This window comes from Monodon monoceros, unplaced genomic scaffold (genome assembly GCF_005190385.1).
Source record: "Monodon monoceros isolate NGI ecotype Baffin Bay Population unplaced genomic scaffold, NGI_Narwhal_1 Super_Scaffold_18, whole genome shotgun sequence".
In the NCBI taxonomy this organism is placed as follows: Eukaryota; Metazoa; Chordata; class Mammalia; order Artiodactyla; family Monodontidae; genus Monodon; species Monodon monoceros.
Window position 1 is genome coordinate 44559396 of NW_021703774.1, and position 25739 is coordinate 44585134.

General features: G+C 41.9%; 1 protein-coding gene across 4 annotated transcripts in view; it reads right to left on the bottom strand.

Moving 5' to 3' along the window:
* Nucleotides 1-25739, bottom strand: part of CUNH1orf21 (chromosome unknown C1orf21 homolog) — a 227089-nt gene that overhangs the window by 138496 nt on the left and 62854 nt on the right. For 3 of the 4 annotated variants that reach the window (XM_029227464.1, XM_029227466.1, XM_029227468.1), the window contains one exon: nucleotides 6929-7147. In XM_029227464.1, the coding sequence (XP_029083297.1) occupies nucleotides 6929-7022 (94 nt within the window). In that variant the 5' untranslated portion in view covers nucleotides 7023-7147. Of the gene's footprint in view, nucleotides 1-6928; nucleotides 7148-25384; nucleotides 25588-25739 lie in introns of those variants that run through there. The other variant, XM_029227467.1, reaches the window with a different exon arrangement.

Genomic DNA, 25739 nt, shown 5'->3' on the forward strand with positions numbered 1-25739 from the left:
ATAGATTTTATTTAACTCAATATATCCAAAATATTATCCTTTCAACATGCAATCAATAGAAAATTAGTGAGCTATTTTATACTTTTTTACCATAGTAAGTCCTCAAAATCGCGTGTGTAATTCATACTTACAGCACATCTCAATTAGGATTAGCCTTATTTCACATGCTTAATAGTCACAAGTGGCCAGTGGCTACTGTACCGGATGGCAGAGAGTTAAACATTATGCTCTCTGCTACTATCTCACAAACACAAACACAGATTAATTCATCTTAATTAATCTTCACTTTACACAACCAGAAATTATTACAGGAAGAAACAGTGAATTATTACTTTGCTTCTAACTGCTTTGAATTTCTGTATAAATCTATTTTCTCATTTAATCTTCACCATAACCTGTAAAGTTGGTCCCTATAGTATTTTCTTTCCCTGTAGTATTTTAGATGGGTAACAGATTGGAATAACACCATCTCTCTCTCTCTCTCTCTCTCTCTCTCACACACACACACACACACACACCCTGCTATATGTTCTCAATTTATGTAGCCAAGGACCAGATCAGAACTGAAGCCACACAGCAATACAGAGCCCAAGTGAAAGACAGCTTTACTGCTGCTCTTTTATACACCACCATTCCAGAAGAATTTACTCTAATAATCTAAGCACTTCCACTTAAGGGGACACATACAAACAAGAGGACCATCTTGGTCCTTAGTCAGTCAAGGCCACCTCATCATAGGGGAGCTGGCATGGTCAGGCCCCGGCTCCTGGAAGCCTGCGTCCTCTCAAGGTCAAACAGTCCCTTCCTCCAGGGGCTTTTTGCAGCTCATAAGACAGAGGACACACACACACACACAAATAATGAGATTAAACATATAAGCAAATAAACCAAATACATAAGTATGTAAAAATGTACTCTGGGATGGCAGGAAAGAGATTCTTTCTGAAGTTATTAGGAAAGCTTTATGCAAGTTTGGAAAAAGAGCAGGATTTAAAGAGATGAACGCGGGAGAAAGGGCCCATGCCAAGCAGAGGTCATGGTGTATTTGACCTGGAGGACACAGGCATACAAAGTGGTCACAGGGTGAGCTGTCCCTCTGGCTGAAGAACAGGGGAACATGAGGGACAGAGTATGAAACAAGGCTGCCAAGGTGGGTAAGAGGGTAAGAGCCATCGTCAGAGGTCTTGAATGTTCACTAAGGATTTAGGATTTTACTGTCTAAGAACTGAGTGCAGGAGAATTAACATCGACAAAGGAGTACTTCAGAAAAACTTGCTACCATCTGCAAGGGTGCAAAAAAATTGAGAGTTAAAAACAAAAGCAAAGAAGCAAACAAACAACAAAGAGGGCTAATGGAGCATCAGTTCAGAGGACACTGCGTTATTCTGGGTTATGGACTTATAACAACCTGAACTATGCTGGTGGTAGGAAAAGTGATGCTAGGAGAGAGTGAGATTCACAGGTCTGGGAACTGGGAGAGACAAAGGCCTCAAGTTTAAAGCCTCTGCAAGATTAAAGTCTACGTTACTGGAAGAATGATGGCGACCTTCACGCAAATAGGAAAGTCAATATAACTGAAGAGTTTCCCCCCTTGGGGATGGGCAGCAGAAGAGATAATGATCTCAGGTTGGATATGAAAATTTCCCTAATAAGGCCTGAATCTGTTTTGTGCACCTACTTTAATAGTCTAAGTGAATGATGGTTGAAAGAAATCCAATAAGCACCTGGCTTTTCTTAGAACTTGCCTTACTAGTTCCTGATAACTTGAGCCTGTTGGTCACTTACTTTATGCAAGCTGGTCTTGGCAATCTGCTCAGTTGTCCTCTGAATGACCTCAGCAGATATGCTGATCACTTTTCACATCTGCCCTAACCACTGAGGGAAGGAAAATTCCAATCTGGAGATGGAGCTTTCTGGCCCAGCTTTTACTTCTGAAAGGGCCACAAAAATGAGACACAACTTTAGATCTGAAACTTTTTATGCTCCTATACTTAAAGTAGAAAGAAAGTCTATAGGTCAACGTCCGTGATAAAGTTCCTTGTCAATGATCTCCTGAAGTCTATGAAATCTAGGAGTCAAGATGCCCATTTGTCAGTTAATCCTCAATGGTGGAATATTCTATAGCAATTCTGTTCCACACATTTTGAGTGGTGGGTCTCTGATACCTAGCAGGGCCCTGTGGGGCTCCTGGGCACAAAGCCTTTCTGTTTCCCCCATTTCTTTGATTACAGGAAGGAGCCTTCCTTCAGACTCCATGACCTTCCCTGAGTCCCAGTGGGCAGATTCAAACAGTTGTTAATTAGGGAAGGGAGGGGATGTGAGACCAGGGAGAAACAAACAGTCAAGAGAAACAACAGTGCAGCCTTGGGGCAAGGTCCTGGCTCCCCATCAAGGGATACAAACAAAATCTTTGAGCTGTTTTGCAAATACTGAAACCCCCTCCAGGTGGGAGAAGTTAATGATGGTACACTACCCACAAGCATGTAGACCCCAGACCAGTTGGAACCTGAAGGTTGATAATGCTGACTCCTACTTACCTCACCACCAACCCATCAGAAGAATGTCCACAAGCTCATCATGCCCTCTTTGAACCATTACAATAAAACTTCTCACTATCCTCTCCAAGTGGGGACACATAGTTTTTCGAGGCAGGAGCCCGCTGTGTCCCCCTTTGCCTGGCAAAGTAATAAAGCTATCCTTTTCTACTTCACCCAAAAATATGTCTCTGAGGTTCAATTCAGCACCGGTGTAGAGGGAAGCTGAGCTTTTGGCATCATCTCCTAAATAACCAAAATATCACAGAGACCAAAATGCTTCATATAAATGGAAATTACTATTTGTAAAAACACACTGCTTATCAACGCTTCCCAGCATGTCCTTAGAAGCTATGAAATTAAATTAACACTTTTAGAAAAAGGATCGAATGTGTGTGTGTACACACACTCAGAGACATATACTTCAGAGCTATCCCCAAATGTGCCACCTTTCACAGACTTGGTCAGCTCTTCAACATGTGGTAATAACGTCTTTCAAGCATTAAGCTTTTGAAAAGTGAATGAGGCCATTTTATTCGGTGGAAAATAGAGGCGTGATTTAGAAAGCAGAATGTAACTGTCCAGGTTGGAATACAATCCAGTCATGAGTTCTCATTGCCTCTATCAATGGGTGTGGTAACCCATCTCCAAAGACGGCTCCCAGCAGTTCTTCCCCTCCCTATAGGCACAGACTCAACAGATGGAGAGCCTTTGTGCTCCCTTGACTCTGGGTTGGTCTTGTGACTTGCTTTGCTCAACAGAACACGGCACAAATAACATTCTTGTACTTTCAAACCCAGGTCTTAAGAGGCCTGGAAGCTTCTACTTCCTCTCTTGGAAGCTAGCTGCCACATGAAAATTTGACTACCCAGAGGGAGAGAGGTCTGAAGCCATCGTGGTCAGTCGAGCCCAGCTGAGCTCCCAGCTGAATGCAGCTGCATGGCTGAGCCCAGGCAAAAAAAAAAAAAAAAAAAAAAAAAAACAGCAGATGAACCCTAGCCACCCCACAGAATTGGGAAAAATAATAAATCAGTGCTGCTAAGCTTGGAGTCCTTTGCTATGTGATAATAGATCACTGAAACAATGGGTGACAAAAGATATCAAATGGCTAAAAGTGAGCCAGATCTACCATTCATCTGTGACCATCTGTGGTTCTACTGGGATTTTGTAGACTACTGCTTGCAAACTAATTCAAGTGGAGAAACAGATAGGACCTTCTCTTGTCATATTCAAACTCTAGCATTCAGTAACATCTAGGATACTGGTACTGACGTTCACAATGGATTCTGACAATTCTACTCCCAGAACCCTGTAGGGCTAGGAAAACTCTCCCTGGACTGGTACATGAAGCTCTCTCCCTCCCTGTATTCCTGCTTTATCTAACACAATGCCACAAACCTGCAAATGCTGATGTAAGAAAGAGTAACAAGATGATGAATGCTGGAGTAAATGAAACTTCAGTGTGAGTACCAGGAGGATGAGGAGAAGCTGGCAGAGGCCTTGAGTGCACTTTATGGCATGGAGCCACACAGACAGCAATGACTGGGCAGGCATGGGGTAGACTGAATTATTAGCCCCAATTCTTGACCCTTCTCTACATCCATACCCTTGCCATGAATGTGCTGTGGTCAGATGGACTTCTCTGCCCCTTGTCTTTGAGCCTGTTCATGTGACTTGATTTGGCTAGTAAAATGTGGGTACAAGTGACAGTGTGCCAGGTCTAAGCCTAAGCTTAAGAGGCATCATGGGTATCACTTGTAATTTTACCCTTTTGCAAAAGAAGAGCATACCCCCCTTGGCTCACTGGTCCCAGGAGGAAGCTGAGAGAGACATGGAGCAGAGCCACTCCAGCTGACCAAGCAACTCGTGATCAAGAAAGACATGATTATTGCTGAATGCCACTAAGATCTTGAGGCTGTCTATTACCCAGCAATAGTTGACTAATACAAGACTCCTTTATTAGATGCTAACGTTTGCAAACTACACATGGTACTTTAGAACAACAGAACGTCTTCTTAGCTATAAAAGTTGTAACCATATTAGCAAATGAATGGTTAGATGGTCTCATTGACAAGCAAAATATTAATACAATATACTGAATATCACTAAATTTTTGCTCTCACAAATCTAAGGTTACCTTTCTACAGATTGTAATTTGGTATTCCACATTCTCCATAATTTAACTCTAACTTAGTTTTGTACCCAATTCCCTCTCACTTATATTTTATATTACATTCGAACTGGATTACTTGTAATTCTTGAATATGGGTCACATCACGTCTAGGCTTTCCTCGTCTAGTTCCTTCCCACACCCTTCATCCGACAGGTTTAGATTCTCCAGTCCTTTAGGGCCAGGGTCAGCTGTCACCTCTATAAGAAATCTGCTCTGATCCCACCTTTTAAGGCAGTCTCTCAACCCTCTGATTCTTATCATGATGTGTATGTCTTTTCCTTTTCTGGTATTTGGCTTATTCTGCCTCAAAACACTTCTTCATCCTCTTACGAACTCCTAGAAAGCAAGGTTTATCTCTGTATCCTCCATGGCATTTAGCAAAGGGTCTGTCACACCGTGTACCGGCCAGTGAATACTTTTTCGCATTAAAGAATGAGTGACGGATGGGAGGCAGCAGGAAATGACACTGAGAAAGAAATGTGGACTTTGGAGTCTGAGACATCTGATTCTACCACTTAATAGCTGAGTAACTTTGGATCAGCTAGTCACACTGTGCTCCAGCTTCCAAATCTGTAAAATTAAGATGGCACAGATTTCACAGGATTGTTGTGAAAATTCAACATGAAAATGAATGTAAATGCTTCTTGGTGTCTGACATATGGTGAAGGCTCCATAAGTGGTAGCTCTAATTACAAAAATGACAATGACACAGAACCTCACATAGAAGTTAATTTAAACAAATCCCTGATATTAGATTATTTCCTCTTAAAAGTTAAGTGTTTGAGAGTAACAGTAAAGACTCTAGTTCCCATTTGCTGTTTTCCCAGAAGGTGTGGTTTCAAAGAGCTGGATTCTACTTTATTAAGATGCTCATATGTCCCTCTTCTCCACAGTTCTTGTTTCTATTGGTAGTGACCACTAGAAGCAAATTTGTTCCAGGCAACAAATACATCTCCTTAAAACAAAATGAAATCTTCCTCCGTCCATATACATGAGTCCACTTGTAACAGAGCATTACCCCTTCCACATTGTTCCCAATTCTTCCCCAGGGGACTGAAACAACCAATGCAATGGATCAAAAGTTAGAGATTGAAACGCAGTAGAATTCCTTGACAGAGACTGAATAGTGCAACTTGAGTTGTTGACATGTAAACATCATTGCAATGAGGTTCTTTATTGAATAAGAGATGTAGAGGTGCTTTTATGAATAAAAGTACCATGAAAATGTCAAGTCTTGGGTATTATTGTTAAAGTAATTCAGCAAAAACTGCTTCATCTGCCTGGACTAACTGGAATTTTGTACAAACCCATAGCCACCCTGCATCAGGGTAATCATTGATCTTCCAAAGGACAAACTCAAGATTAGGCGAACTCAAAAGGCTGTAAGTGGCCAGGCATGGAACGTCAGTGAGTGAACTGGGCCTGATGTGCATTCACGGGGAGGGCTCAGCCATTTACTGGAGGCCATACTCTGACTGAACCAGCAACTGCTACCCCGTTCCACCAACTGTTGCCTAAGGAAATGGAAAATCAGTGTTGTCAGACCTTCTCAAGAAATTTGGGGTTTTGTGTGAAACATCCTGATTTTTAAAGGCCGCCTTGCTTTTTTATTTTAAAATTCTCTGGGGGCCAAAGAAAATATATTTGTAAACCAGATGTGGCCATGGGTTGGCAGTCTGTGACCTCTGCACTAGATAGTCTCAAGTCACTATGAATCATCACAGGATGGTTAAAAGAAGATTTCTAAGTTCACTGTAATTGTGTTTTTGAAAACGAGAATTTCTAATTCACAGAAAGAGTAATTCCTTGTAAACTTATAATAAACTCCAAAACACACGTCATTCCCTCCATTATAAATCCTTGCCCGCTTTTGGACCTCCATATGCTCAGTCCTACAGTTCTGGACCAGGACACCCTGTGGCCACTGTCCCATGCACCTGTTTATGTCCTACTAGTTCTTCAAAGCTTGATTTAAATGTGAGCTCTGCATAAAACCTCCATGATCCTCCTCAAAGTCTTCTAGGTATAAATTATGATGAAAACTGTCCAATGTAAAAGATCTGCCTTGATTTTTATCATCTCTCATCAGCCCTCTACCCACACCCCCCCCATCACCCCTGCATCCCGCCCCGCCCCCAGCAAACAGAACACAGGAACACTGCAATTGTTCACATGAAAGGCCTGGATGGAGGGGCCGAGGATGAAATTCAACTGCACTTACCACCAAACACGTCTCCATTCTGGTAGTTCTTCCCTTTCTGGGCTTCCTCTTCATTTTGAACAGTGGCAACATGCTTCGCAGAGGCACAGCCCATAGTCTCATTCGGTCAGCTTCAGCCGGGCTGAACTGCAAAGCATCTCTACAGACACGGGTACATTTTCTTCTCTTTAGACACAAGGAAAATCCACCTTCTTGCTCAGTCGGTCAAAATGTGCGCACCTGCAAGAAGAAAGCGCTAGATCAGAATGTGGGACACGAAGCCAGTGTCTCAGTCTCCGTGGTGATTCCCGCCCGACCCCACTGGACTGGGGTGCGGCCAGGCGCTGAAGAAGGAAATGCAGCATGGGTCACTCTCATCTGACCCCCGCTTGAAAAACAAGGTCAGAAGGCCTGTGCCCTGCACAACACGTGGCTGGACTTTTTTTTTTTTTTAATCTTTATTGGAATATAATTGCTTTACAATGTTGTATTAGTTTCTGCTGTATGACAAAGTGAATCAGCTATATGTATACATATATCCCCATATCCCCTCCCTCTTGCGTCTCCCTCCCACCCTCCCTATCCCACCCCTCTAGGTGGTCACAAAGCACCAAACTGATCTCCCTGTGCTATGCGGCTGCTTCCCACTAGCTATTGATTTTACATTCGGTAGTGTATATATGCCCATGCCACTTTCTCACTTCGTCCCAGCTTAACCTTCCCCCTCCCCGTGTCCTCAAGTCCATTCTCTATGTCTGCATCTTTATTCCTGTCCTGCCCCTAAGTTTATTAGTACCATTTTTTTTTTAGATTCCATATATGTGCGTTAGCATATGGTATTTGTTTTTCTCTTTCTGACTTACTTCACTGTATGACAGACTCTAGGTCCATCCACCTCATTACAAATAACTCAATCTCGTTCATTTTTATGGCTGAGTAATATTCCATTGTATGTATGTGCCACATCTTATTTATCCATTAATCTGTCAATGGACATTTAGGTTGCTTCCATGTCCCGGCTATTGTAAATAGTGCTGCAATGAAGATTATGGTACATCTTTTTTTTTTTTTTTTTTTTACTTGTTTGTTTGTGTTATATACCTTTATTTTTGGCTGCATTGGGTCTTCATTGCTGCGCACGGGTTTTCTCTAGTTGTAGCGAGTAGGGGCTACTCTTCGTTGCAGTGTGTGGACTTCTCATCGTGGTGGCTTCTCTTGTTGCAGAACACGGGTTCTAGGAGTGCAGGCTTCAGTAGTTGTGGCACACGGGCTCAGTAGTTGTGGCTTGCGGGCTCTAGAGCGCAGGCTCAGTAGTTGTGGCACATGGGCTTGGTTGCTCCATGGCATGTGGGATCTTCCCAGACCGGGGCTCGAACCTATGTCGTCTGCATTGGCAGGCGGATTCTTAACCACTGTGCCACCAGGGAAGCCCCATCTATCTTTTTGAATTATGGTTTTCTCAGGGTATATGCCCAGCAGTGGGACTCTTGGGTCATATGGTAGTTCTATTTTTAGTTTTTTAAGGAACCTCCATACTGTTCTCCATAGTGGCTGTATCAGTTTACATTCCCACCAACAGTGCAGGAGGGTTCCCTTTTCTCCACATGCTCTCCAGCATTTACTGGTTGCAGATTTTTTGATGATGGCCACTCTGACCGGTTTGAGGTGATACCTCATTGTAGTCTTGCTTTGCATTTCTCTAATGATTAGTGATGTTGAGCATCTTTTCATGTGTTTGTTGGCAATCTGTATGTCTACTTTGGAGAAATGTCTATTTAGGTCTTCTGCCCATTTTTGGATTGGGTTGTTTGTTTTTTTGATATTGAGCTGCATGAGCTGCTTGTATATTTTGGAGATTAAGCCTTTGTCAGTTGCTTCATTTGCAAATATTTTTGCCCATTCTGAGGGTTGTCTTTCCGTCTTGTTTATGGTTTCCTTTGCTGTGCAAAAGATTTGTTTCATTAGGTCCCATTTGTTTATTTTTGATTTTATTTCCATTCCTCTAGGAGGTGGGTCAAAAAGGATCTCAAGGTGATTTATGTCTTAGAGTGTTCTGTGGGTGGACTTTTTTTTTAACATCTTTATTGGAGTATAATTGCTTTACAATGGTGTGTTAGTTTCTGCTTTGTAACAAAGTGAATCAGCTATACATATACATATATTCCCATATCTCCTCCCTCTTGCATCTCCCTCCCACCCTCCCTACCCCACCCCTCCAGGCGGTCACAAAGCACCGAGCTGATCTCCCTGTGCTATGCAGCTGTTTCCCACTAGCTATCTATTTTACGTTTGGTAGTGTATATATGTCCATGCCACTCTCTCACTTCATCCCAGCTTCCCCTTCCCCTTCCCCATGTCCTCAAGTCCATTTTCTATGTCTGCATCTTTATTCCTGTCCTGCCCCTAGGTTCTTCAGAACCTCTTTTTTTTTTTTTTTAGATTCCATATATATGTGTTAGCATACGGTATTTGTTTTTCTCTTGCTTATTTACTTCACTCTGTATGACAGACTCTAGGTGTGGCTGGACTTTTTGAGGAGCTACAAAATTTCTATTTATTTATTCAAATAAATATTTGAGCACTCCTACTTGCCACACACAAACTTAATGGGCTATATAGGTCTGCTAATGTTCCGGAATCTCAAAAAGCTTCAGAGGGAGGAAAGGACATTGGTGAGATCCATCGAGTTCCAGAGGCTGGGAAAAGTCCTCCAACCTCCTCATCCTGTCCTGCACACAGGCCAGCTCTTCCTAGCTCCTCAGATTTTGCCAGGAGGAGGTGGGTTGGAACATGGGCTAGCATTTCCAGTGGGTTCCATAAATGATTCAATACTTTATTTTACTTGAGGCAATACTGTTTGGGAAGGAAGGAGATGGGGGGTAAGGACTTGAATGTACTTTTTGTCAATTTTCTGCTTAGTTAGCTGAATGCTTTAAGGACTGAGCAGATGTAGGAATATGAAGGGAAGAAAACGAGGTGCTCTTCCACCTCTTTCAGAGCCTTTATGCCTCTGTTTGACCTCTACTAAAGGCGGCAAGCGCATTTACGGATAAACCACAAAGGAGATAATCCCCTAGTTAACTGGAGTGAATTTACCTTCCCCTGCCCCGCTCAAGGTCACCATCCAAACTCTCAAGGTGTGTCATGCTCAGGTTGCTCATTTTTATTTATTTTATTTTTTCATCATCCTTATCAAGCCATTCCAGTCTTGTAGACATTCACTTTGAAACATCTACCGATGCCTTCATCTCCATCCATCCCACTGTAACACAGGCCCTTACCCCTCACACCCACGGCAGAGCAAAAGAAGCTGCCAAGCCACCCTCTTAATCTTCATCAGCACCCATATTCCACTACTCTCCTCTCCGCTTTAGGAACAACTGACGTTTCTCAGTGTCAAGAACAGTGCTACCCAAAGGCAGCTGCAAGTTTTCTCTTCCAACAAAATTGGTGCCCCTAAGCCCTCCTTCCTAGAGCATTGACCACATCTATGGACACAGAAATTCTATCATTTAAACCACCTAATCTCAGCAAAGGGAAATTTTCAAATTAGCCCAATACTGAAAGATAATTCTAAATCAATCTAATAAATGAACTTAGATAACACAGATAATGATCTTAAATCAAGCCACGCAAATACAAATTTCAACATCAACTCAATGGCTATAATACTAACCATGTCTTTGTATAGTTCTCCAGACTAGTTTCTATCACTGGTTATATAAAATCATTAACAGAAAGTATAGGGTTAGTTGGTAAAGTTTTACAAACAAGAATGACTTTTTTCCTAGTTAATGCCTATCAGTTTCTCAACACTATTAGGTAACCTCATGTTAACACATTTCCCCCTTTTTAAAGCTATATGGAAAACACACACACAACTATTCTGATGATAGCTAGCAGCAATGTCATTAAAGCTACAGTATTTCCACTGATGGTCTACTCATATTCGTCTGTAGAGCTCCCGGGCCAGATGGGGGAGATGTGCTGACTTTTTTTTTAACCTACACAATACAGTGTATAAGTGCCACGATAAATGATTCACAGGAATCTATGGCAATGTAGAATTCAAGGAAGCAGATTAAATGATGACTGGGAAAAGGCAGGAATTAAAAGAAGTGATATTCTGTAGGGTCTTAACGTTTGGTAGAAACTTGCCAGGTTGAAAGGAGAGTACCATCATCCAGATGTGAAGAACTGCCGGAGCTAAGACACTGGAACTTGAAAGTGCGTGGCGGATGTGTGTGTGTGTGTATGTGTGTATGTGTGTGTGTTCAGAGGGGTCAAGGTCGGGGCGGGGCAGGGAAGAGGACTGCACTGCTGATGCTTGTGAAGGCCCTGGAGGAGGCCTTGCTAACTTTATCCAACTTTAAAGATAAACTATAAAACCTCCTAAGATGTAGGAAGTCCATTTGATCCAAATTTGAGCACACTTTGAGAGACATTAAATTAGTAGTGCTGAAATCCGCTCTGTTGACCTACTACAGTTTTTAAAGAAACAGCGCTGAAATATGAGACAAGAAGGATAGGAGAGAGGAATCAGTTCTAAAGGCAGAAGGGAGAAAACTCCTCTGTAAGCAAGTGGCTGCTAAGGGTTGTTGTTGCTGCCGCTTGGCCCATCTCCCTCGTTCCCTTTCAGCATCACCACGTAAGGTGACAGGTGTGGGCTCCCAGAATTAATTCCTTACTTTTCCAAAAGGAATGTGGGAAAACCACCTCACACGTACACGGTACACCGCAGAGCAACCTGAAGTGAGAGGGGAAACCTCGCCTCCCCTCCCAGTCTGTTGCCGCCTCTTCAGAATAAACAAAGTAAAAACAGGAAGGAGAGTGGGAAACCCTAGCAAAATCCAGAAGGACAGTAGGAATCCAGAGACAGTTTACAACCCTCCTCTCTGGGAGTCCTCTTCCTTTTCTGTTCCTCATCCCTATTTCACACTGACAGCCTCACAATCTACCCAAGAAGTTAATGTAAGAATTTAAGACGTGAATTACTCTTTGCTATTCCCGAAAAGCACTGTGCACTGTTTCTTCTGTTTTAGAAGTTCTGTTTGTAGCAACAAATCTTACCTGAATAAAAAAAAAGTTGAAATCACATGAAAATCAAACACACTGCCGCAGGCAAACAAAAATAAAACATAAAAAACCTTTTCAAAGGACTTCTCTATTATTCAGGCATGGAAGTGAGAGGCATGTTAACAAGCAGATTAGACGTGATTCTAATTAGACACGTCCAATTCAAGTGATGACTTGAGAAGTCTTCATTTAATTATATTTTTTAAAAAGCACTATCACTCGGGGCTTCCCTGGTGGCGCAGTGGTTGAGAGTCCGCCTGCCGATGCAGGGGACACGGGTTCGTGCCCCGGTCCGGGAGGATCCCACATGCCGCGGAGCGGCTGGGCCCGTGAGCCATGGCCACTGAGCCTGCGTGTCCGGAGCCTGTGCTCCGCAACGGGAGAGGCTACAACAGTGAGTGGCCCACGTACCAAAAAAAAAAAGCACTATCACTCAATGTGAGTTCTCTCCAAATCACAATTAGGTGTGGGTTTTGTTTTTGAAACACACACATTATGTATTTTATAGCAGTAAGTTAATTTTAAGAGTGAGGTTTTCAAGTTTTACAACCTTGACAGAAATATATTTTAATATTTTGCCCATTTCGAAGGAGATAATTATGAAGTTATCTGAGAGGCAGAGGATCTCCAACTCTCAAAATTTACCATTGATCACTGGGGAAAGTTTTTTACTATGTCATTTGGATTCTGCACATAAACAATTGTCCATTCATTCATTCATTTAATCAATAGATATTTACTGAAAACTACTAAACCGACAGACACGTTTTTGGCAGACACTGGGTATATAGAGATAAACAGGACAAGATACAGTGTCCTCCCCAACCATCCCCACAGAATATGAACACTCAGAGAAAGGTGATCGTGAGGAAGACCAGTTTCACAACCATGTGGTACAGCAACTGCCGATTAAATATAGGATGACAGAGTAGTTCACCCCACAGGCACCTGATTCAGCCTCGAGATTGGGAATGTCAAGAAAGGTTGAGTTTGAGTCCCGAACATAGCTGAATAAACATCATTAAAACACTTCTGAACTGCATCTCTTTTATAGCCTGATGTAATGCCAAGGTTTCATTTATACTGAAAATTCTCTTCATTAACCTCAATCTAACTGAGACCTCAAATTGAGGAGACCTTCAGAAATGTACCCCTAATTACTGCCACCATTATCTGCTCAAGCAAGTTTCCCTTCAGTTTCTACTATCCTTCACATAAATTCCAGCATATTTTTTTAGCTTCCATTTTTCCATTAGTTTTGCTCAGCTTTTCTCTCCCAACTCCCACATCATCTATTCATTCACCTCCCTGAAACCAGCCCACTTAGAGAGGTAACTGAGGGTGCAAATGAGCATGCAGAGACCGAAAGCAACAAGAAGATCTGAGTCTCGTTCTCACATATTGTTATTAACAGCATGCTATTTCTGAAGTCACAGATCACAGTGTGAGAATTAAACTGAAGCATCTCTTTGATGTTTGATGGAATCTTCTAATACCAAGTCCCACTGAGGATGATTTTTTAAAACTAAATAATCTATATGATAGGATCACTGGGCACCTCAAAAACACAGGCTCCAATTAATAGCCCACGGCTTTGTGTAAAAATCTCCCCAAGTGGCTATATGGCTATATTATCCTATATCATGAAATTAGAAGTCGTAGTCCCTTCATAATGCTATGCATTAACCTCATACAGTGCCATCTTTATAGAATAATTTTCTTGCTTCGATAAAATACATTAGCAAATCTGTAAATCCAATTCAAAATTTTTCCAAAAGACTAAAAAACCTTCAACTGTGCACGTTTATCCCTCCTCTCCTTACACTATGCCTCAAGACTCTGCGTACTATTTTAGATATCCTAAGGGGAATTATTGTTCCAGGACACTTCACATTATAACCTGAGGAAGTTCTTTTCTGTATACTAGTAAGTCCATTACTTTTTTATGCATGTTATATATGTGTGATACATTTGCCCTTTTATAAGAAAAGACTATGGATTTATGATGGCTTTTTTCCAGTGCAGATGGGTTTCTTTTTATTTTTTCAGCTTTATTGAGGAATAACTGACAAAACTGCAATATACTATATTCAACAGGATGATTCAATATACTATATACATTGTGAAAGGATTCCCACCAAGTTAATTAACACATATATCCCTTCACATATTTACTTTTTTTTTTTGATGCATCCACAAGTTCTATTCTTTTAGCAACTTTCAATTATACAATACAGTGTTATCAACTACAGTCACCATGTTATACTTCAGACCTTATTCATCTTATAACTAAAAGTTTGTACCCTTTTACCAGCCTCTGCCTATTTTTCCCACTCCCCAGCCTCTGGCGACCACAGTTCTACTCTCTGTTTCCATAAGTTTGACTTTTTTATTTTTAAGATTCTACATATAAGATTCTGTCTAGCTTATTTCACTTAGCTTAATTCCTTCCAGGTTCATCCATACAGTTGGGAATGGCAGGATTTCTTTCATAATCAGGCTGAATAATATTCCTCTGTGTGTATGTGTGTTGTCTCACATTTTCTTGATCCATTCATTCACTGAAGGACACTTGTTTCCATACCTTGACTACGGTGAATAATGCTGCAATGAACATGGGAGTGCAGATATCTCTTCAAGATAATTTCATTTCCTTTGAATATATATATCCAGAAATGGAATTGTGGATGGCTTTTTTCTTTACCTTAACTTTTTGAACTGGAAGCATAATTTCATCAAAAAACCTACTTTTATAAAATTGGGAAGGAATAAAATATGCAAAATCTGTTTTAAGAAAAAATCAAAGCAATATCTGACCTTCTTAAAAAAGGCTATGGAAAATATTTCTATTTATGTAATATTATGGATAATTTCACTTTCCACCAATTAATCATGTATTTTTTCATTTTGGACGGAAAAGCCAAAAAAACTATAGACAGTTTCCTTGTCAAGAAGGACACTTCTGAAAAATGAATTAAAAGTGATAAACTCCATAAAGAAATCCTAGGCCAGAAAGAACACGAAGACACCACATGCAGCTTGGAGGGTTGGAGAAAATCGAATTCTGATTGCAATGGGTACAGAGAGCTATGAAGTCAGCAGTTAAGAAAAGGATAATAGGCACATTATTATTAGATCAGGAGCAAAGTACCCCCTTTCTTCCTTTGATTAAAAAGGGAAATCAAGACAAGGCAACATCTAAAAATTCCTTTCTTTTATTGAAGAAAGAGCCAACATCTAAGCTTCACAAAGAAAAATATATACATATAAATAACTAATCAGTCTGTTTGCCCATCTGTTCTGCTTCGCTGTAATGAGTGTTAATACAGCAGCCCACTGGGGGGAAGAAGAAAGACAGCCTGAAAGTGATTCCTAATCTTGAAGCTTTGGTATCCTTGGGCTACTGTTAACACCATTTCACATTTCATTGTGCATGTTAAAGATAATACACAAAGAGATGTCACATTTGACGTGAGGATACTCTGGAAAAGTCAAATCTTCCTATCACCCAGCAATTGCTGGCATCGCAGAAGATATTCATTCCTCGTATCACACTCATTTGGTGGCATGACAATTGACAATATGCTATTAACGCCAAAGAAACAGGAATAACTGCTTCTGCTTGCTTTATGGGAAAACTCTCACTTCCACAAGTAATAATTGTACAGAGGTGTCTCCCGAAACATAACAATAGTAAGTCCTATGCCAGATGGTACATTTTTGTTGGGTCTCCGCAGTGAGGTATGAGGACGAGGAGACAAGGCGACAAGTGGAAGGAGCACTGGAAAGCGGGTAGGGATGCTGAGCCCTGGTCGCAAGGGTTACATGCCTGCCTCAGTACCAAGGCTGGGCTGCCTCTCTCTGAGTCTCTTCCTTTTTCAATTTTTTTTTTTTTTTTTTTTGCAGTACGCGGGCCTCTCAGTGTTGTGGCCTCTCCCCTTGCGGAGCACAGGCTCCGGACGCGCAGGCTCAGCGGCCATGGCTCACGGGCCCAGCCGCTCCGCGGCATGTGGGATCTTCCCAGACCGGAGCACGAACCCGTGTCCCCTGCATCGGCAGGCGAACTCTCAACCACTGCGCCACCAGGGAAGCCCTGAGCCTCTTCCTTTTATTCTATGACCTACCTGAACTTATGTCCAAGTGATGCTCAGGATGAAATTACCACTTATACAAAGGCCATTTCTCACCTAGACTCGGTTTATTTAGAAACTTTGTTTCAGCACTTACCCAATTAGGATATACTTGCAAATTTTTTTTTTCCAAAATATTTCAGGAAGCCCTATGAGGTCTAAAGATTATTATGTTTTGGCCCAAGGGTGTTGATTTCAATTGTGTATCAAGTGAAAAAATGAACAAGGCTTAGCTCTCTTATTTCCTCTTTTCTATTCTGCCTTTAATGGATAAAAATAAAATTTTTAAATGTTTCTTATAGAGAGCTGGATAGAAAAAGCTTGTGGAATAATTGTTCTTCAGCTAAGGACTTAGGAGTTTGGTGCCTTTACCCTGTAGCTGAAAACTCTATTCTTGTATTACCTGTATGTGTTCACACAGTTCATGCATGGCTGACACTACTTCTGTGAAGGCAAGAGACGAAAATACCAGATCTTGATTAAAGCCACCCATCCACACCAGGGTGAACCTATGCAGAAGAATTAGGCCGTTTCTGGATTTGCTCCTCTGTGATCAAGGCCAATGGTGGCTATTCGTGGACTTTTTGAGTTCTCCTTCTTTTTCCACCTCCAAGACTCAGAATACCAAGGGGATTTGCGGGAAGCTGCCAACCTGCGTCAGTGCGGAAACTTCTGTACCAAGACACCCATGACCAGGATCTTTTGACAGCTGTGCTGCTGGTTCAGCATGTCACTCGGGACAAATCCATGTGATTTCCTTGTCAGTATCCTAGTAGTAACGGCTGTTTTCCTTCTTTTTTTGGATTGTTTTGAAAATCTAGGTAGATTATGAAATGCTGCGCAAAGCACTTATAAAATGCAAGGTAATGTTCTGTTCTCTGCTCTGCCAGATGCCTGACATTACCTATCAGACTCACGGCTTTTCAGGAGCACTGGGTAGAATCAGTTTGCCCCCATATGTGGCCCTGGAGAAAATGAGAGAAAACATTTGGAAAGGAAAAAATAAAAATCAAGAAATGACTAGAACATGTAAATAGAATAAGTGTGAGTTACTTAAAAAAGCACAATTTGATTCTAATCTAAGCAGATAAGTCATGATCCTTCCTGAATGGCCAATGAAGGACATCCTGGGCGACCTGTGTGTTGAAATGCATTGTGAAGAACAGATAACGATTCCTTGCCTTTGAAGGGCCAGCATTCAGACACGGCTAACAGATCATAAACATAATAAAGTAAAGTAAAATAAAATTCCAATGACTAATGGACATGGCAAGGAACAAAGGGATCAGAGATGTTCTTCAAAGTCATAGTATATTTCAAGCTAATTAAATTAGTGCTTGTCTCAGCTTTATTTTATGCAACAAGAAATGTAGTAACATCCAGCAAATGTGCTACTCTTCGCAGACCCTTGGAAAGAGACCCTCGGGTAAGAGACCCTCATTTACCGAGGAGGAGGACAGTGAAACAGATGTCATGTCAGTCTTGAGCAGCTGATCCCCTTTAACAACATAAACTAGAACAGAACTGCAGCTGGATTAATCCCTTGGAAATCTGGATGTTACTTTCGTGGTGCTAAGGACAAGGGCTGAATGCCACTGACCTTTGTCTGATTCACACGCTGGAAAAAAGAGTGGGATGTTTTCCTTACTGAATTACAAAGACTCAACTTTTATACAAGGCTACTGTAGTCCACATTTCTGATTCAATTCAATCTCTAAACTTAATGCAGAAACTTGTATCTCAGCCTTAAACTGGTTACTGTGGTAGATACAAAGAAATACGACCAACAGATACAAAAGGTACAAATTACCCAAACTAACAATTAGAAGCAAACGTGAGAATTGTATAAAAACAAGAAAAGCCTGCTGCTATTTTATTTGTGGATTCTGGTGCTAATATTTGAGTACGTGTATGTTTAATATCCTCAGAATTATAAAAACTTTGAACGAAGCAATGTAGTAACACTTTGATAAGATGCGAACACTAGAAAAAGTGTTTCTCTCAAAATCTAAACGTGCATTCCTCTTTCCTCTCACAATAACCGCTTTCCTCCTTTTTTCCCCTCCCTACTAAAATAAATGAACTCATCCATCAGAGACTGCTGCAAAGTCTGGCCTAACAGTGCTTTCTTTCTCCCAGTGCTCTGCCTCAGGCCACACAATCCCAGGTCTGAGAGGAAGTCAGCAATGACCCAGTGATTGAGTAAACCCATCACTTGCCTGCTGGACTGAGAGCTGTTCACTGAAATGAGTGTCCCTAAGGGAAAGCCTTGGCCATCTGAAATTCTGCCTGCTAGAACCTTCAAGTTCCAACCAGAACAGCTCAATTTCTGGAAGTGGCCCCAAAACGTAGAGAAAGCAAACAGATAAAACCACTTTGTTGGTGAAGGACTCAGTCTCCCTCTGTTCACACACACACACACACACACACACACACACACACACACACACAAAATTCTAGAGATGCAAAGATTACCTCCAGCATTTTGTGATTTTGTAAAGGAAAGGAGTTGTGTGGCTTTGGGCAAGTTATTGACTTCACAGGGCCTTGGGTTCTCATTTACAAGATGTGATAAGACTGCATGAATTTTGAGGGGAGCGGATAAGACGATATATGTGAAGTGCTTAGCACAGCCCCTGGCAATTAGTAAAAAAATCAATACATGATAGTTACTGTCATTATCATCACCATCATCATGACTTAATGGGATGGTGATGAACTTTACGAAGAAAGGGGCAGAGGCAAAAGAGACTAGAAAGAAGAGATGGAAAGAGAGATGAGAGGTAAACTGTGGCAGCTTAGTTCTCCTTAGGAACTAAACCAAAGATAAGCAGGCAGGACCGAATACAGACAGAAGCCAAGAAACAGCAGCTCTGCAGCAGGAGAGGCTCATGGCCCCACTGCAGCTCCTGCACAGAGAGCCCTGAGCAGTGCCGTTGTTTCTGCAGCACTGGGGGTGGGCAGGCCAGCCTCTGTGTGGACATGCCAGGGCTGTGAAGGCAGAGGCCGCTGTGTGCAGACAAATCAAAGGTCAGTGAGCTCTCCTACACTTTGTCACAGCCTGGATGACTGTGCCACTCACATCTTCCACTCTTAGGTGTTTATGTGTCTGTCTCCTTCACCAGACAGATTTCCAAGGTCATGACCATGTCCTAATTATTCCTCTCTAGATTCCCTCTGGCACAGGTCAGGCACACAGTAGGTCTGCAATATATGTTGAGCAGATGCATTCTCTTAGAAACCTCTTTTCACAAAGAGACATGGGGGGCTCTTAAAGAAGGGAGATCTCACATGAAAAGCTGCTCAGCATCACTAATTATTAGAGAAATGCAAATCAAAACTACAATGAGGTATCACCTCACGCCAGTCAGAATGGGCATCATCAGAAAATCTACAAACAACAAATGCTGGAGAGGGTGTGGAGAAAAGGGAACCCTCTTGCACTGCTGGTGGGAATGTAAATTGATACAGCCACGGTGGAGAACAGTATGGAGGTTCCTTAAAAAACTAAAAATAGAATTACCATATGACCCAGCAATCCCACCACTGAGCATATACCCAGAGAAAACCATAATTCAAAAAGACACAGGCACCCCAATGTTCATTGCAGCACTATTTACGATAGCCAGGTCATGGAAACAACCTAAATGTCCATCGACAGATGAATGGATAAAGAAGATGTGGTACATATATACAATGGAATATTACTCAGCCATAAAAAGGACTGAAATTGGGTCATTTGTAGAGACGTGGATGGGTCTAGAGACTGTCATACAGAGTGAAGTAAGTCAGAAAGAGAAAAACAAATATCGTATATTAACGCATATATGTGGAACCTAGAAAAACGGTACAGGTGAACTGGTTTGCAGGGCAGAAATTGAGACACAGATGTAGAGAACAAAGGTATGGACACCAATGGGGGAAAGTGGTAGTGGTGGGGAGGTGATGAATTGGGCGATTGGGATTGACATGTGTACACTGATGTGTATATAATGGATGACTAATAAGGACCTGCTGTATTAAAAAAAAAAAAAATTCAAAAAAAAAAGACGGGATCTATCTCTCCTCCGCCTCAGGTCCTAGGTCACCTGCGTGGTCAGTGACCTCTTTAGCGTATCCCAATAGCTATAGTTAAAAATGGTCATCTGAGCCATGAAAGACAATTTAAAATTATGTTCAGTATATACTCCCTAAAAAGATAGGAAGGGAGTTATATGTAATATTATACTAGTATAATGGAATCTTGGAAGCATCTGGCACTTGTATACTTGTCCCTAATCTGCCCAAGAAAACTGTGCTATTTATTTCAACAACCATTTTTTGGTAACTTGTTTAGTTCTCAACATTTCACTAGGGACCAGAGATTCCAAAATGGATAAGTCAGCCAGACCTTGACTGTGCATGTCCTGACTGTCAGTTAGAGTCTAGAGCCGCGCTTCTAAAACTCAACCATCTGAAAAATCAAGGGTTTGGTTTTGTTTTTGCTGAAATTTAAATCTTTGCTAAGCTTTCCATGACAAAGAACTTTTTAAGGACGATGTCCTCAGAGGGCCAAACAAATTGAAAGTATAAATAACCATTTTCAGGTAGCACAAATCAATGTCCCTTTAAAAAACAAAACAAAAAAAAGCACTTCAGTTCTCATGCTGCTCTCAAGAAATGCATAGGACTTTTGGGAACTTCATCAATTTTGTACAGCTCAGTCAAAAAACGCATTCTGTGTGATCATCTACTTAAAGAAAACAAACGGTAAGAAGCTGAGAGAAAACAGACCTAGGAGGACAAAGCAAAATCAGGTGAGGAATAACCACTCCTCCCTAATGTACCAGCAGATGCTGTTCTGCTCCTGACGAGTTCGCTCCTGACTCTGCACTGGGCAGTCTTTCCACATACCTACCATGGTTTCGGTGATGTTTAGTGGGGTTTGAGACCACAAACACATAAAGGGAGGGTAAGAAGCTTTTCCCTAGCCTTGACGTTCATCTTCAGCCATTGAAAAGCTATTGAGGAACATCTAGGATTACAGGTTATGAGTTATTAGGACCTTGTAAATGTTACCAAAATTTGCAGTCTACTCTAAAACAGTTATTTGAAATCAGCCCAAATGTTCCCCATTTGAAGTAGCGTAATTACTGAACATGGTGTTCCTTCCCGCTTGTCCAACACAATGTACTTAGAGAAAGAGACCAGAGGGACAAGCCTGGTAGGACCCGACAATGCAGGCAGGAGCCACACGACTGGCGCCCACCAACAGGAGACCATAGCTCAGCATCCAGACAACCCGGCCAGCACCTCTTGGCATTAACACTCTCCAAAGATCCACCTTCAGTTCCAGTCTGACACATGAAGGTTTCAAGTCTTTGTCTGAAAAAGAGAACTAAATGCATGGCTTGATGGTAAACACTTCTGTTGGAGAAAGACATGGCAGAAATGGGTTACGTTTAGGGTCTGACCACGTTCTATTCTAACAAGGCCTTTGGCCAGCTGTCATCTCTGTGGGACCTCTAGCGGGGTCCAGGCTGAGGCAGTTTTGGTCCTGGATATGACAAAGGCACATCTGGCAAGCTTAGTATTCCCGTATCTGGGAGGAAGTCACGCCCATATCGTCTCTATGACATCACTGCCATTACCACCCTAGGAATGGTACTGCAAAAATCAAAGACAAAAATTTTCTAATTCCAAGATCTCCCTGAAAATGTTAAGGAATTTTTACGATTCACAAATTCAATTTTGTATTTGTAAATCATGTTCTGAACCCTTTAAACCTCTCACCATTCATGAGCATTTTCTAGGCCACAGATTTTGTGTCTTTGCTGTTTTGAGAAAGGAAAAAGTCACAAGGCAATGTCCAATGGACATCAGGATGGTCCTATTGGCAGTTTTAAAAACATCAGAACATGATTCAAATTTTTAGTAAAAAACTGTACTTCTCATAAGTTAGTAATTATCCCATTAATTTTCTACAACTAAGACAAATTAAGATTCTTAGTGCATTGATTCTGTCAAGTCCTTCCCCTGGTCCAAAACCCTCCAAGACTCACTCTGCCTCTAGGGTAAAGCCCAAGATACTTGGACTTTCAAGCTAGACACGGCCTCAAGGACCACTGAGGTCAAGGTTCTTAATTTTACGTATGAGAAGACTGAAGTCTAAGGAGCTTAGGCAACTTACTCAGGGTCCCCGAGGACCCAGACCCATGGACTCACTGTTGCCTCTTGCTACTGCTCCAAGGTAACCAGCATCCTTTTCATCTCAATAGGTGGGTCTCACAGGCCACCCTTCTCCCTCGATATTCTGCTCACATGCCTGCCTCTCTACTTCTGCTTAAGCCTTTACTTTTCCAGGAAGAAGACTTCACACCATTTCATGCCTTCCTTCAATCCTCTCTTTCCTAAACTCTTACTTATAGAGTCAATTATTTGGTGTTTCTCAGGCATCTCTCTCTAAATAGACACTAAGTACTTGGAGGGCAGAAACCATCTCCTGTATGTCTCCCCTGCTATGCTGGAGGCCCAACTAGACAGAGTAGGAACTCAATAAACCCGCTTCAAAATAGCCAGCAGCAGGCTGGCTTTGTCTTCCCACCTCTGCACCTGCTATCCTCTGCCTTGAAGGTTCTCCCTCCTTACCTCTGCCTGGTTGAAATTCTGGTCTGTATGAGCTGTCCCTCCCCAAAGGTCTCAGAATACCTGATAGACCCCTTCGCAGCCCTCATATAGGGCAAAATATTCTTAATTCCTAACTGCCCATCTATTGGTTCCATAAGTCTAGGGTATAAACTCCTTGGGAGACACAGATTATGAGTTTCTTGCTTCCTACTGTATCCCTAGCTTCTAACAGTGCTTAGCTCAGGATATGTGCTCAGGAAATAAATAAGGAATGAAGGCCCCCAGAAGAGAGTCTGAACTCCTCATGGAAATCAAGGCTTTCCATGCACATCTCCAATCTCATCCAGCTTTCTACAGGCATATTGCTCTAGCCAGTCTAGTCTCTAGCTACTAACCCCTGAACATACTTTCATATTCTAACCCGAACTCCCTCTGGCTCACGGTCTCACCTTAGATAGAAAGCCCTCCTGTTATTCATCTCCGCCTGTTTTCAAATTCTACCCATCCTTCAAGGTCCAGAACAAGTCTTATCATCTCTAAGAAAACTTGCTCCAGGCCACGCAGATCTTCCCCTTCTCTAAATTCATCAGCATGTGTTCACATGGCTCATTCATCGCCTGTTCATGTTGCTGCAAGTCCACAGTTATCTTTCCATCTCGGTGGAACCTGGCCTATGGAATCCCCTTTCCTCTGAAGTCAGCTCTTACCTCTCCATTTAGGACGTAATTATATACATGGTCTTGGGACATCTCCTGCACCGTTGTTTTATATTGTTAACTTTTGTGCACTTTTGTCTTGGTATCCTAGTCTACTTATAAATTTTTCAAGGCAAGTCATGCTTTCAATGTCTTTGATCCTCTGCAATTCTTTGCACAAAGTAGGAGATTAATAAATATTCGTTACTTGACATGTTAGCTAGAAAGCAAAGATGTACAGGAGGAGAGAACTACGGAAATTATAAAAAGTAACTTTCGCCAAAAGTGAAGTTGAAGTTTCTGATTATTAGAGGCTGTCTAATAAGGTCAAATGGTGATAGTATAATTACACCATCATTTGGTAAAATTACTCTCTGAATAAAGGTTATTTTTAAATAGAAACTTCTGTCCATATGATAAAAAATTATGAATAGAAAACAATAGAAAAGGAATAAAAAAGGAAAGAAATAAAAACATACCCAAGATTGACACACACACCCCGCCCCTACCCCTACATCAGGAGGGCTGGCTGCATCAGCTGACTTATATGACAAGGTCTAGTTCACGACTGAGTTAACATCATGGCTTTCTACAAACACCTGCCCAACAACTCCCTGAACATGAACAAAATAATTCTTCCAGAGTTGCAGGGAGAGGAGGGAGGAGTACCAATCTCTTTTTCCTACTTTGCCATAAACGTTTCCTTACAGTAATTATTTTTTGAGGGACTGTGCCTGACTATTTATTTATTTTATATCTCACCATACCCCACCCCACCCCCACGCAATGTGTACAGCATCTGCTTTCAACCATAAATAGCAACTTTAGAATACAAATGTTGTGCTGGGGGATCAGTAATTCAGGGTTCAGTAAGCTAGCAACAGTATGTCAAGACCTCCTAATCTATACCCTCAACTACCAAATGGCCACACACCCCCAAGACACGGGCCTGCAAACCCACTGTTCAAATCAGGGTTGGCTAATCACAAATCGATAGTGGCCAGCAACAGAAATATCACAAAACAGAGGCGCCTCTTTGCTGGGCTCCAAAAGCCAGGGGATAAAGGGATATAAATAGGAACCTAGGAAGCATACACACTAGTAGGAACCAGAGGCCACAGAGTTGCCAGTTAGGATCTGGCCCTGGGAAAATCCAAGTTAGTCAGCATCTAGAACCCTCTAACAACCCCCACCTCACATGGGTTTTATATGCCAAAGGCTGAACACACGTTTTAGTGAAAATGAATTTTAGTTCCATTACCAGGAACGTTCTCCTAGCTGAAGACAAGAAGGAGAGAAAAGGACACTTTAATTTTTTTCTAATAAATTAATGAAAACTGAATTCTCATCTCTGAGACATATTACCAGAAAGAAAATGAAGACTCATGCCCTCCTCCCCGTTGTTCAGTTTGGTTTTATCATCACCTCATCCATCTCGCTTTAATGGACCTGGGTTTCTAGGGGCTTTTGTAGTGAAGGGTCCTCCATTTCTTAAAAAATATACATATTTCATTGGTTTCCTTTCCCTGTCCAATAGTGAAGGTCATGATATAGGAAAGCAGCATAACAATGTGGATTTTTTGGTTTTTTTGTTTGTTTGTTTGTTTTGCGGTACGCGGGCCTCTCACTGTTGTGGCCTCTCCCGTTGCGGAGCACAGGCTCCGGACGCGCAGGCTCAGAGGCCATGGCCCATGGGCCCAGCCGCTCGGCGGCATGTGGGATCTTCCCAGACCGGGGCACAAACCCGTGTCCCCTGCATCGGCAGGCGGACTCTCCACCACTGCGCCACCAGGGAAGCCCAACAATGTGTTTTTTTAATCAACCACTCCAGCAGTGGCAAAAAGAAATGAAATGTGGGAGGCGGTTTATTAGTATATCGAAGAGAAAGTGAAATTCCCCATAGGGTGACACGATCATTTGTTTTCCCCAATGAAGCAAACAAATGAAATAGAAATAAAACAGGAGCCTACCCTTCATCATTCATGGTGTAATGAGTTCTTGCGATTAACCATTCTCCTTCCTTGTTACACTCACTTCCAAAAAACAGATGTACAATGACATCAGCAAAACAGTCACAGATCATCAATCTGTAAGACAGGAAATGCAGCAGCTAAACTTGCGTCCTCTTTAAACATGAGCTGACTCCTGGCTGGTGGCTGTGGCTCTGCTGTGCAGGAAACGGGCTCACCGATAAGAGGTATTTGGGTAGCAGCAGTGATAAGGAGGATTTATTGGTAGCAGTACCCTAGGACAGGGAGACCCAAACTTGCCACGGCTCTCCACACCAGGTGGCCGCCTATACAGTGTGCTTAAAGTCAAAAATCT